The 13,286-nt window shown below is 44.4% G+C and overlaps 1 protein-coding gene across 1 annotated transcript; it reads right to left on the bottom strand.

Moving 5' to 3' along the window:
* Positions 1 to 433: 433 nt before the first annotated feature.
* Positions 434 to 12,894, bottom strand: plaat1 (phospholipase A and acyltransferase 1). Its single transcript, XM_061684164.1, has 5 exons — positions 12,836 to 12,894; positions 3,783 to 3,832; positions 3,345 to 3,477; positions 2,138 to 2,406; positions 434 to 535 (listed from the first exon to the last, which is right to left on the bottom strand). Exons 1-5 carry the CDS (start codon positions 12,837 to 12,839, stop codon positions 434 to 436), a joined length of 558 nt encoding a protein of 185 aa, XP_061540148.1. The 5' UTR covers positions 12,840 to 12,894.
* Positions 12,895 to 13,286: the final 392 nt, after the last annotated feature.

Below are 13,286 nucleotides of genomic sequence, written 5' to 3'. Positions count from 1 at the left end.
TTCAGCATCATCTCCATGAGCTCAGAAGACTTACTATCTCCTAGAACCTTAAGAGCAAAAAGCCGTCTGGCTCATTCTGACCGTGACAGGTTGAAGGTCTTGGGGAGGTGAGCCTTGAACGCCGCAAATTTATCATGGCTCGGGTTTGCAGTGATAAATCCCACCACTCTGGCCGCAGTGGAGTTCTGGAGCGCCGAGATGACGTGTTCGTAGAGTGTGACGTAATCGGCAATGCAGTGCCCCAAAGCTACTTTAAAAGCTGTTGAACTGAATAATAACAAATTTACCCCCACCCTTGGTTTAAAAGAGTTCACAAACAGCACTGTAATAGGATATGTTTCTTTTTATTCATAATTCCGTCCACCAACAACCCGTCATGGCCTCTGACGTTCCATAGCAGATATCTTGAACTGCAGCAGCTGCGCAGGTGCTGTCAGAAGGGCCTGTTTCTGGATCGAGAGTTAATTAGTCCCAGGACAGAGAAGGCGCTTGCTGCTGCCGTGACCAAACTGATGGCCCCAATGGCCCTTGTAGCCTGTCAAGAAAGGAAGCAGAAGGAGTTTAATAAAAGCCCCTTTGACAAAAAAGCCAGTATTCTTTATGTCTTTTTTAAATAACATATAAAACGCACTGACACAAAAAACGAGAATCAGAGCTGTAACTGAGGCAGAGCGGCACCTACGTTAAATGGTATTCTGCAATATTGGGACCATGGTGTGAAGGTTAAACAGCTGACACTCATTTCTCCCGCCTTGTTGTGGTGAAAACAATGTCACTATCCAACAAGTATCCAATGTCAATCCAGATGCTGCCACTGGTGTCGACCTATAGTACATCTGGAGCTGAATGCATCCCAGAGGAGATATAGAGAGGGATGAATTTTTGGCGCTAAAAAGTAAAGTGAAGCGAGAGAGACGGCTAAATGTGGACTGAATAATTGAACCAATGTTTTTGTTTGTGTGTTACTCGCCAATGGACGAACTTCCGGTTGTTAAAAAACTAGTTACTTTCAAACTTAGCTTTTGGCACACGTAAGTGACGTCATACATGGTGTCAGCGCGACATCTTTGATTCTGGTCAAGAGATAGAGATTTCAATTTTGCTCCTCTGTCATCTGTAACAGCTTCAAACAACGTGCAACAAGGAGGAATAAAACATTGCACCTCCTGTATGCCAAGTGCAAACGTGATCGGAGTTATGGTGTATTTTAATTAGAAACAAATATTTTATTTTGTGATTTATGATTGTATTTTGGGTATTTTTTTATGTTTTGTATACACTGGACAGCGCTTTAGCACAGTTTTGAAAGCGCTATATCAATAAAAGTTGAGTTGAGAGTTGAGTACATCTAATTATCTGATTATATAAAAGTATATAGTGGAAGATGCAAAAAATATCTGATGGTATTTTTGCTCCATCAGCTAGCTCAACAAAAATATGAGGACATTCCTCTTAATTCATCAGTTGATCAGTGAGTGGTTGGGCTGATTCCCATTGAATTTTAAATTTGAATTTCTGTGGTTCCCACTTTGCAGGAAGTTCCTCTGTTCCAGTAAGATTATGCAACAGATTCAGAAAGGCATGGCTGGATGTATGTGATGTGGAAGAACCTGAGAATATGGACCATAAACCCATCACCCTCTTTCAGAGACTGTGAGCCAGGTGCTTTCTCATGTCCAACATAAGTAACATGACAACATTTTGATGTATAATCGCCCCCTCAATTCTTATCCATATCATGAAAGGTTGTTTGGGCCCAACAAAAAGTAATACTGCAGCATGGTGGACTAATGGTCAGAACGTCTGCCTGACAGTCGAGAGGTCCTGGGTTCGAGTTCTCGGCACAGGCCCTCCTGTGTGGAGTTTACATGTTCTCCTCTTGTTTGCATACGGTACCAGGCAGGTACTGCGGCTTCATCCCAAATTCCTAACACATGCTGAGGGAAATTGTCCGTAGGTGTGAGTGTGAATGGTAATTTGTTTATATGTGCCCTGCGATTGACTGGCGACCAGTCCTGGGTGCACACTCCCTCTTGCCCAAATTTAGCTGGCATAGGCTCCAGACCACTCGAGACCCCAAATGAGGACAAGCACGATGGAAGATGAATTGGGAATAATATTGAAGAGCATAAGACACCTGTTCAGATACTCCCTCCCCGTAGCGCAGCAAGGTGACAAAGTGCTCGCAGTTACTCCCCAGTAGGTCATAGGACACCTCCTGGCCAATCAGGACTTGTGCTTGCTGGATGATCTCACAGATGGGCAAGGGTGTGTGGTTGTGGTCGTACTTATTGTTGACACGGTACGAGTCGCTTCCCACTACATCCTTCAGCAGCTGCATGCGCACCACTGCCTTCCGGCTGAAGACGGACTTCACGCTGGACATGGCGGCAGCTTGGCTCTCATCTAGAGACAAACACAAAGGGGCGATGATATTAGAAAAAGAAAACAACATTCTTCAGACAGTTCAAATCATACGTACTATGAGTGCATTTCATTTACCATTTTTCCATTTACGTATTCAGCGTTATCATTCAAAACTGAACATCCATCCATCCATTTTCTCTACCGCTTATCCTCACTAGGGTCGCGGGCATGCTGGAGCCTATCCCAGCTATCTTCGGGCGAGAGGCGGTGAACTCCCCGAACTGGTCGCCAGCCAATCAAAACTGAACATTACTATTTATAATGTGTAGATCATTTTACACTTGAGACTATGTGAATCCCGTGATGCACAGGTCATGGAAACAATGAGTCCCATGAACTCTGGAACAATGTGTCGCTGCAACTTATCTTTTTAAATGTTTACTCTTTGTACAATATTTTTGTGTTATCCATTGCTCTTGCTCTCTCAATATATGTGTTCTGGCCTGCTAAGAAAGCAAATTTATTAGAATGATATATGTTCCCAAAAACATCATTCATCATTGCGGCGTAGATGGTAGCAATGGTTCCCCGCATAAGTACCCTGCGTAAGCATCGCGGGTCCGTTGTTGTCACCGTCTCGTTCTGTCATTTTTGATACGTCGGGGTCATCAGTTGTGGCAATGCGGTAAATAACAAAAAGGCAAACGAGAACTAGTCATGTCACTTTACTCACCACATACAAAGTATTTTCACATCAAACAGCCAACCACTCCCTTTGAAGCCAACAACTCCCTTTTGAATCTTTCATCTTGTGCCCCTCCCTTGAAGATACATGCCCCTGGTGAATGTCTCCTTCTCGTGGGTCACCACAGTACTTTGTAAAGGTTGAATTTTCCATACAATTCTTGTATTTGATCTAATTACACTGTGCAAGTGGGTATAATGCTGAGTGTGTGTGGTCACGGACTGGCACTGACCAACAGGAGTTAAGTTGATGATATAACCATCGCCCAGGTAGAGTGCCCAATGCTGATAGGCCGGTCTGAAGATCTCAATGAGGTCCCCAGGCTGGGGGTCAACAGAGGGCTCAGCAGGGTCATTAGCGGCCATCTACACACACAATTAGACAGTTGTGTACTTGTATATTCATTACACGAGTTGACATGAAACTCATTCCCTTAAAAAGTCTTAAAAAAGTAATGTGTAGGCTTTTGATGCCAATGATAACTATTCAAATACAGGAATACAGGTGCATCTCAGTAAATATGAATACTGTGGAAAACTCATTTTATTTCAGTATTTTACAATTAAAAAAATTCTAACATCTCAAGAAATTAGGAATTAGGAACTGGCCTTCTGAAAACAATTTTCATTCACATTGCATTCAATGAACTGTCACATTAATTGCAACTTACACTAGCGCTTTGTTGTTGTTTATCCATCCCACAACATGCTTCCACAGGTTCTAATGAGGAAATAAAAACAGAGCGTGACTTGACTGACATTTGATACTGAAAAAATACACTTTAGTCCACATAAAAAAATATTTCCATGTTGCAAGGTTATTTTTATATTATGATTCTGAGACCAGTGAGTCAATCGCAACTGTACTTTTTTTGTTGTGTTAGAAGAAGTTTCGGCGGCCCGGTGGCCGACTGGTTAGTGCGTCAGCCTCACAGTTCTGAGGACCCGGGTTCAATCCCTGGCCCCACCTGTGTGGAGTTTGCATGTTCTCCCCATGCCTGCGTGGGTTTTCTCCAGGGCACTCCAGTTTCCTCCCACATCCCAAAAACATGCATTAATTGGAGACTCTAAATTGCCCGTAGGCATGACCAGTGAGTGCGAATGGTTCAATTAGATCAATTAGAGATAGCAAAGACAGCAAAGTTCAGGTGTTCTTCATGTCTTTTCCTGACATTATTATTATTATTATTATTATTTTGGTTTCTAGCAGATTCCAGAAGTTATTGTGTGGATACTGACTTCTTTGTCATGGTTGTTTCCTGCAGTCCCCCCCTCTTTTTTTTTATTATTTTTTTTTTTTTTAGGAAAGACCTGTTTAGAGCTGAGAGCGTCATGGTGAGCCAAACCCACACCTCTCCCGACTCTCCCTCCCGGATGACCGTTCCTTCGTGTATTCTTGGTTTGCTTGCAACACCCCTGTTACCATCCTCATTGACTCCGGTGCTGATGACAATTTTATTCATGAGGGCCTGGCGTGTCAGCTTCAGCTTCCCCTCGAGCCTCTCCCGTTCCCTAAGAAGGTCACTGCCTTGGATGGGCGTCTCATCTCCTCTGTTTCCTACCAAACTTCACCGTTCACCCTACTCATTTCCGGAAATCACCATGAAACCATCCAGTTATTTGTCATTCCCTCCCCGGAGACTCCGTTAGTCCTTGGTATCCCCTGCCTCCAGAAACACAACCCTGACATCGATTGGACTCATCTGTCCATCACCAGTTGGAGTCCATTCTGTTATTCCCATTGTCTTCTCTCGGCTGTTCCTCCCCCTAGTAAACCTCCACCACCAGCCACACCTGTCGATCTCTCCCGGGTTCCGGAGGAATACCACGACCTCTCGCCAGTGTTCAGTAAAGATTTTGCTATTTCACTGCCATTGACCTCCTAGCCCGGTGCCTCTCTCCCTTCCAGCCACCTGTTTAACCTGTCCCATCCAGAAAAGGAAACTATGGAGGAGTATATCCTCGACTCCCTTGCCTCCTCTTCTCCACTGGGGGCCGTATTCTTTTTTGTCGACAAGAAAGATACCACTCTCTTCCCATGTATTGACTTCCATGGTCTCAACGACATAGTGAAAAATAAAGCCCGCGTCCCACCCCACTCATGGACCCATCCTTCGAACCCCTCTGCGACGCTCAAATTTTCACTCAGTTTGATCTAAGCAACGCGTATCATCTCAACCGCATTCGAGAGGGGGACGAATGGAAGACTGCCTTCAACACTTCCCTCAGACACTTTGAGTACCTGATCATCCCTTTTGGATTAAACAACACCCCTGCAGTTTTCCAAACCTTCAACAATGACGTCCTCCGTGACACGCTCAACCGGTTCGTCTTTGTATATCTTGACGACATCATCACCTTCTCTCGCTCCCCTGATGAACATCGCCAGCATGTCCACCAAGTCCTTCAGTGCCTCCTCGAAAACCACCTTTTTGTTAAACCAGAGAAGTGTGAATTCCATCTCTCCTCCGTTCACTTCTTAGGATACATCATTGCCAAGGGTCAGTTACAACCTGACCCGGCTAAGATCCAAGCCGTTGTCGACTGGCCCATTCCCTCCAACCGCAAGGAGCTGCAACGATTCCTAGGCGTCGCCAATTTATACCGTTGGTTCATCCGTGACGACAGCAAGGTTTCTGTCCCCCTCACCAGTCTCACCTCCACCAGTTCCCATTCCATTGGACACCTGCTGCATCGCAAGCATTCGAACGCCTTAAGAAACTATTCACCAGTGCCCCCATCTTGAAACACCCCCAGCCTTCCCTACAGTTCGTCATGAAAGTTGACGCCTCTGACATGGGGGCTGGAGCTGTCCTCTCCCAGCCATACCCTGTATCCAAAAAATGACATCCCTGTGCTTTTTTCCCCCGGCACCTTTCCTCTTCCGAGCGAAATTACAATGTGGGGAATCGTGAGCTACTAGCCATCATCTGGGCCCTGGAGTAGTGGAGGCACTGGCTGGAGGGGACTGCTTTTATCGTTTATTATATGGACCGACCACAAAAACCTCGCCTATCTCTGTTCAGCCAAGTGGCTTAACCCCCGGCAAGCTCGTTGGGCTTTATTTCTCAGCTGTTTTAATTTCAGCCTATCCTTCCGCCCTGGTTCCCGCAATGGCGAGCCTGACGCCCTCTCTCGTATTTTTTCACCCCCCTCCAGCCTAGCAGAACCGGAACCCATCCTTCCTTCCTCTTGCTTCAATGGGGCTGCCATTTGGAAGATCGAACAAACGGTTAAGACAGCTCAGAGAACCCAACGAGATCCCAAGACTGGACCCTTTGACCGTCTCTTCGTGCCCGACTCCGCCCGCTCAGAAGTACTTCATTGGGCCCATAACTCGAAACTAACCTGTCATCCCAGAATCACCTGAACCATTAACTTCATTCAACAACACGTCTGGTGGCCCAGCCTGGTCAAAGACACCCGTGAGTTCGTCCTAGCCTGCTGCGTCTGCACCCTTTACTCATTCCGAGCCGTCCTTTGTCACCGGCCTACCCCCCTCTGAAGGTAACCACACCATCATAGATCGTTTCGCCAAGTGTGTCCATTATGTACCCTTTCCCAAGTTGCCCTCTGCTTTGGAAACCGCTAACCTCTTTCGTCCTCCACATATTTAGACTTCATAGAATTCCACTAGACATTGTCTAGAAGAACACCATACATATCATGAAGCATCGTGGTGACAGTATCATGCCACTTCAAATTCAGCTGGACTCCAAGATCAAAAACTTTTTCTACATACAAAAAGGCCATTTCCCTCAAATATTGTTCATAAATCTGTCTAAATCTGTGTTAGTGAGCATTTCTCCTTTGTCGAGATAATCCAGCCCACCTCACAGGTGTGGCATATCAAGATACTGATTAGAGAGCATGATTATTCCACAGGTGTGCCTTAGGCTGGGCACAATAAAAGGCCACTCTGAAATGTGCAGTTTTATCACAAAGCACAATGCCACAGATGCCGCAAGTTCTGACGGAGTGCGCAATTGGCATGCTGACTGCAGGAATGTCCACCAGGGCTGTTGCCCGTGAATTGAACGTTCAGCAGCATGTTCACCTCCAGGATCGTCTGAGACCAGCCACCCGGACAGCTGTTGCAATAATCGGTTTGGATAACCAAAGAATTTCTGCACAAACGGTCAGAAACTGTCTCAGGGAAGTGGCCCATGGTGGCAGTGGGGTTACAGTATGGGCAGGCGTATGTTATGGGCAACGAACAGAGGTGCATTTTGTTGATGGCATTTTGAATGCACAGAGATACCGTGACAAGATCCTGAGGCCTATTATTGTGCCATTCATCCACGACCATCACCTCATGTTGCAGCATGATAATGCACGGCCCCATGTTGCAAGGATCTGTACACAATTCCTGGAAGCTGAAAACATCCCAGTTCTTGCATGGCCAGCATACTTCCTGGACATCTCACCCATTGAACATGTTTGGGATGCTCTGGATCGGCGTATACGACAGCGTGTTCCAGTTCCTGCCAATATCCAGCAACTTCCCACAGGCATTGGAGAGGAGTGGACCAACATTCCACAGGCCACAACCAACAACCTGATCAACTCTATGCGAAGGAGATGTGTTGCACTTGCGTGCGGAAAATGGTGGTCACACTGGTTTACTGACCCCCCAGACTCCCACAATAAACCAAAACTGCACATTTCAGAGTGGCCTTTTATTGTGGCCAGCCTAAGGCACACCTGTGTAATAATCATGCTGCCTAATCAGCATCTTGATATGCCAAAACTGTGGGATGGATTATCTCGACAAAGGAGAAATGCTCACTAACACAGATTTAGACAGATTTGTGAACAATATTTGAGGGAAATGGACTTTTATGTATGTAGAAAAAGTTTTAGATCTTGGAGTCCAGCTCACAAAAAATGGGAGCAAAAACAAAAGTGTTGCGTTTATATTTTTGTTCAGTGTATTTATGGCCTTGAAGTGCTTTTCATACTAATTCCATAACGAAACTCATAACCTTAAATAACTACAATGCCTCAGTACAACGCAGACCTTCACCAAGTAGTTAGCAAGCTGTTTCCTGCTTCAAAGAGGATAATGAACAGATGTGTGCTACTATAATGATTCTTAGGGGTGTAGGGTGTTCACTGATACCATAAGGACTCAATTGGTAAAAACAAATACAAAAACATTCCTGCACCCTTATCCAGAGCCTCACTAAAATGTATTTAAGGAACAAATCTAGTGGTGGCCCAAGACTCTTGCACGGTGTATAAGAGTGGGCTTCCAAGAAATAGTGGCTAGAGAATGCTAGATGGGATTTCACACCATGTAATGGTTACTCATACATATGCACCACACAATACCACTCAGCTCTCTCTCTCACACACACACACACACACGAACAAATAGACACACACAATGCACACAGCTTTTGCTGTCACAATAGCACAGACACAATGGGGAAGCCGACAGAAAAATACTCTTGAGTCCATTTTGTACGTGAAAAACACTTCGACTTGCAAAAAGCATTAACTTCATCCCAAAAAACACATAAGAGTGGGTGATAGTGACAACTTTCCAGGGAAGCAGTGTCATTAATAAATGAATTTGTGATGCTGAAGCCATGATGAAAGGAGAAAGACATTATTTTGATGAACGCTGAAGCTGTTAACATTGCAAGGGTGCATAATAGTGGCATCAAAACACCCTGTCATTTGTATCTCGCATCACAAATGACAATAACAAAAGCCTTTAAATAAATTATCAAATATAAATAATAAGGCTCAACAGTGGAGTTTCCCAAACATGGGCCAAAAATTTGTCAGTTCTTAAGTGGTCGCCTATTAGGCACACATTTTCTTGACACATTGCTTTTTGAATCGTGTTTGTTGTGATAAATTGTTTGTGGTATTTCTTATCAATAATTTATGTGCTGAGGAACAATTTTTTTAATATTAGTCTTTTGAATTGGAAATGTTTGGGAAAACCCTACTGTTCAAAGGTAGTCCAGTGGCATAGAAAAACACAACAGGAGCAATACTACTTACTCAAACACATGCAGTTTTTTCTTTCTCACCATTTTAATTCTCCATAATAAATCCCAGAATTACCATAAAATAAAAACAAGCAGAGAGAGAAAACAGAAAGAGATTAATTCCAAATTTCTGTGAAGCCAAGTTTGAAGTTTACTCAAAATCCCAAAGCCAAACCAGAAGCTGGAGGTCGCTATGGATGTGTTCAGTGTCTCTGGCTGGTGATAGTCATGCACTAATGACCCACATACTGACAAACGCATAAGCACACCAAACATACACATACACGCAAACACACGAACACACACACAAACACACACGCACACACACACACACTGGCAGAAAGAGGCGTTTCCTCTCCTGCATTGTCCCATTAACTTGCAGCTGCATCAAATCCCTCAAATAAAGCAAAATGAAAAGTAGGGCAAGACAGTTACCCAATTGTATTGATTAATTCAAGTTTATTGCTCAGGGTAATTTATTATTATTTTTAAATATATTTTTCAAGTGTCTTTGGTAGTTCAAAGCGTGTCTCGCTTATGTGCATTGCTTGCATTAATAACATGGCTGCTAACGGAGTGGTTGGTCCGTCTTGCCAACTTTGGGACATTTCTAAGCCCTCGAGTGGCTATTTTTCAAAGAAAGCAACTAGTGACTGTAAGTCGCGCCTAGTAACAGACACCACTAATGGTATCATTTTCACATTTTTTTCCATATGACAAAAAAGGAGCCTGGTCAAAGGCAATCAGAGTCATCCATCCATCCATTTTCTGAGCCGCTTATCCTCACGAGGGTCGCGGGAGTGCTGGAGCCTATCCCAGCTATCATCGGAACTGGTTGACAGCCAATCGCAGGGCACATATAAACAAACAACCATTCGCACTCATGTTCACACCTAGGGGCAATTTAGAGACTTCAATTAACCTACCATGCATGTTTTTGGGATGTGGGAGGAAACCGGAGTGCCCGGAGAAAACCCACGCAGGTATGGGGAGAACATGCAAACTCCACACAGGTGGGGCTGGGATTTGAACCCCGGTCCTCAGAACTGTGAGGCAGATGTGCTAAACAAACGTACACGGTGCCGCCCCAAGCCATGCAGTTCATTTTCATTTATGACATTAAATTATTGAATATGTTGTTACATTTATAAGGTAATGTGAATACATATACGTTTTGAAAAAAGGGGAAGCATTTATTTTCATATTATCTGTAAAGGGAAAAAAATATATTGTTTCTGTGGAAGTTGATGCATGTCAATGCTGTAAAATAACAAAAGTGTTTCAAAGCTTGGTTGTAATCAGGTATAATAAAATAAATTCCAGAAGAGATTGTTTTTAATAATGCCATTTTGATGTGCTTTTTCGATATTTTGAAGCTGGGAAAATTGATTAAAATTGGAAATAAAATTTCTGTGAAAAATATCAAATATCAAAATATGGCTATTTAGACCTCCATAGTGACTCTCTAACATGGATTTTGTATAAGTGTCAATTTCATTTTAAATAAAAACACCTTGGTTTAGTCATACGAGTGTCCAGAAAAGGCCCCTCAGAGCTACTTCTGTTTGACACAGTTTTGTATCTGCTTTGCCCATATTTGGCTAAGACCGTCCCCATCCCTCTGATTGGTTGCCTCCGTGTCGAAGACAGACTTGTGAGAGCACAAGTGTTTGTTATGTTGAGAACACTGGCTCAGGAGTGGAAAGTGAAGGCGGGAGATCTTTGCTAGTGACGTAGATAAGGTCGAGAAATTTGAATGACCTGATTTAAGGCCTTTCTGCAGAAAAAAACATCTGTAACTCAGGAATGCGTGGACGATTTAAATTCATATTTCACATGTTTACTGAGGTACCACAGAGACAATATTACATCCCAAGTACTAGAAAAAGTTGGTTTGGTAAAACATGGCACTGATAGAAATTATTGGCTGCACGCTTACACAACACTGTATAACTGATACACGGGGTCGGGCCAATGACTGCCAGTCGGGGACCTGGCAATCATAGTAACGGGGGGTTCTCACTAGGGCCCCCCGGGCTGGATGGCTGCCTGGCGTTGGGGCTCCCCTCTCATGCCCCGCGGCTGCTTCCTGGGCCCCCTCCTTATCGATCCCTTGTTGGGTGCCCCTATCCACCCTCCTTTCCAACAAACATGGGACACCATCCCACCCTTGGGCTGGGTGGGTATTAGCTGCATGGTGGGCCCTACAGCTTGGAGGCGTCTTGCTCTCCTGGGGGTTGAGGGAAAGGGGGTTGGAGGGTGGGGGGGGGTCTGCGTGGTGCAGTGGGGTGTCTGAGGGGGTGGCATTGGGGGGGCCGCCCTGGGTCCCTCGGTGTGGGACGTGTCGCGTCCGCCGGGCTGCTCTCGGGTGACACCTGAGCCCGATCCCGCCTCTCGATTGATTTGGTGGGGTCCTCAGCCACCGCGGTGCAGGCACAGCAATTACAGGACACTTCTGTCAGTCATTGTGCATACGAAACGGTGTCAATTCACTTGCATGTGTCCGCACACACACACCCCGGACTTTTTCGCTGGGTGTGGGGCCACTCATTTATTGCGACAACTCATGAATATGCAAATTACTTGGGTATCGCCTCACTCACACTCTCATCCTATAGACGTTTATAATTTACATAGCCACTCCCACGACAATTCAGTTGTACAGCCGGGTTCATGACCCTTGTCCTGCATGCTTCTTGTCCAGTACTTGTCCTGTCCATCTTGTCCTGTCCTTCCCTCACAGGGTGGAGCCCTACTGCCCACCAAACACTCATATCTGGTGTAGACCAGTGGTTCTCAAAGTGTGGTACTTGTACCACGAGACTTGTGGTATGCCAGCTTCCTCTGATGGCAAGCCAAATATCCACTTCATGAACAGTTCACTTGTATTTAACTTTTTAATGCAGTGCATTTGCATTTAATCTTGTAAGAACTGATGTACAAATTTATTTAATTTTATATGCAATACATTTTGATGGAATCATTCTAGTACATCCATCCATCCATCCATCTTCTAAACCACTTATCCTCACTGGGGTTGCCGCCCGGGTATGCTGGAGCCTATCCCAGTTAACTGCGGGCAGGAGACAGGGGTACACCCTGAACTATTTGCCAGACAATCGCAGGGCACATAAACAACCATTCGCACTCACATTCATACCTATGGACAATTTAGTCTTCAATTAACCTACCATGCATGTTTTGGGGATATGTGAGGAAACCGGACGTACCTGGAGAAAACACACATAGGCACAGGGAGAACATGCAAACTCCACACAGGCGAGGTCGGATTTGAACCCGGGTCATCAGAACTGTGAGACCAATGTGCTAACCAGTCGGGCACTGTGCCACCTCATTTTAGAACATTTTCTCCTTATATTTATAGACACGGTTAATCTTCAAACTGTGCATAATGGTACAGTGTATTATTACATGAAATCTACTTTTTTGGAATAAAAAATCTGTCTTGTTTTTTTATGAACACCAAGGTCGACTATGCTACTGTATTGTAATGTTGGTCATTATGGTGGTACTGGGAGAGCTAAGTGTAAAAAGTTTTAAAAGGTGTAGTTGACATGTCATGGCATAGCGCCCAATTAGCAGTTTTAAGTACTTTTGGGTGTACTGTAGTTTTTAATATGTAAGCCTATTTATTTGTAAATATATCATACAATCACGAATAAATTGCAAATATTAAACAAAAAATCATGCAATATTACTCATAAAGGTGAAGCTTCATCATAGTTTGGCATGTGTCGTAATAACCTCTGGCTCCTCCACACTGCGTGATAAAGATGCCCACATAGTTTCTAGGCAGGACACGCCCTGCTCCAATATCACTGGCTCCGGGAGCCGCGATGCTGCACTATGATTGGCTGTTGTATCTCAGAAGAACACGCCCTACTGCTTCAGAATCAGAATCATCTTTAGTTGCCAAGTATGTCAAAAAAAAACAAGGAATTTGTGTCCGGTAATTGGAGCCGCTCTCGTACGACAACAGACAGTCAATTGAAAGAGAACATCTTTGAGACATAAAAACGTTAATGTTTCCCAGTAACCCTAACCCACCCTAATCCTAACCTTTACCCATCGTAAAGCGCTTTAAGAGCAAACCCTAGCCCGAAACCTAACCATAACAAACTTTGTTTTTATTTCTTACAAGTATGATAC

This window comes from Phycodurus eques, chromosome 8 (genome assembly GCF_024500275.1).
Source record: "Phycodurus eques isolate BA_2022a chromosome 8, UOR_Pequ_1.1, whole genome shotgun sequence".
NCBI lineage: Eukaryota > Metazoa > Chordata > Actinopteri > Syngnathiformes > Syngnathidae > Phycodurus > Phycodurus eques.
This window is presented reverse-complemented; position numbering and strand designations above follow the sequence as displayed.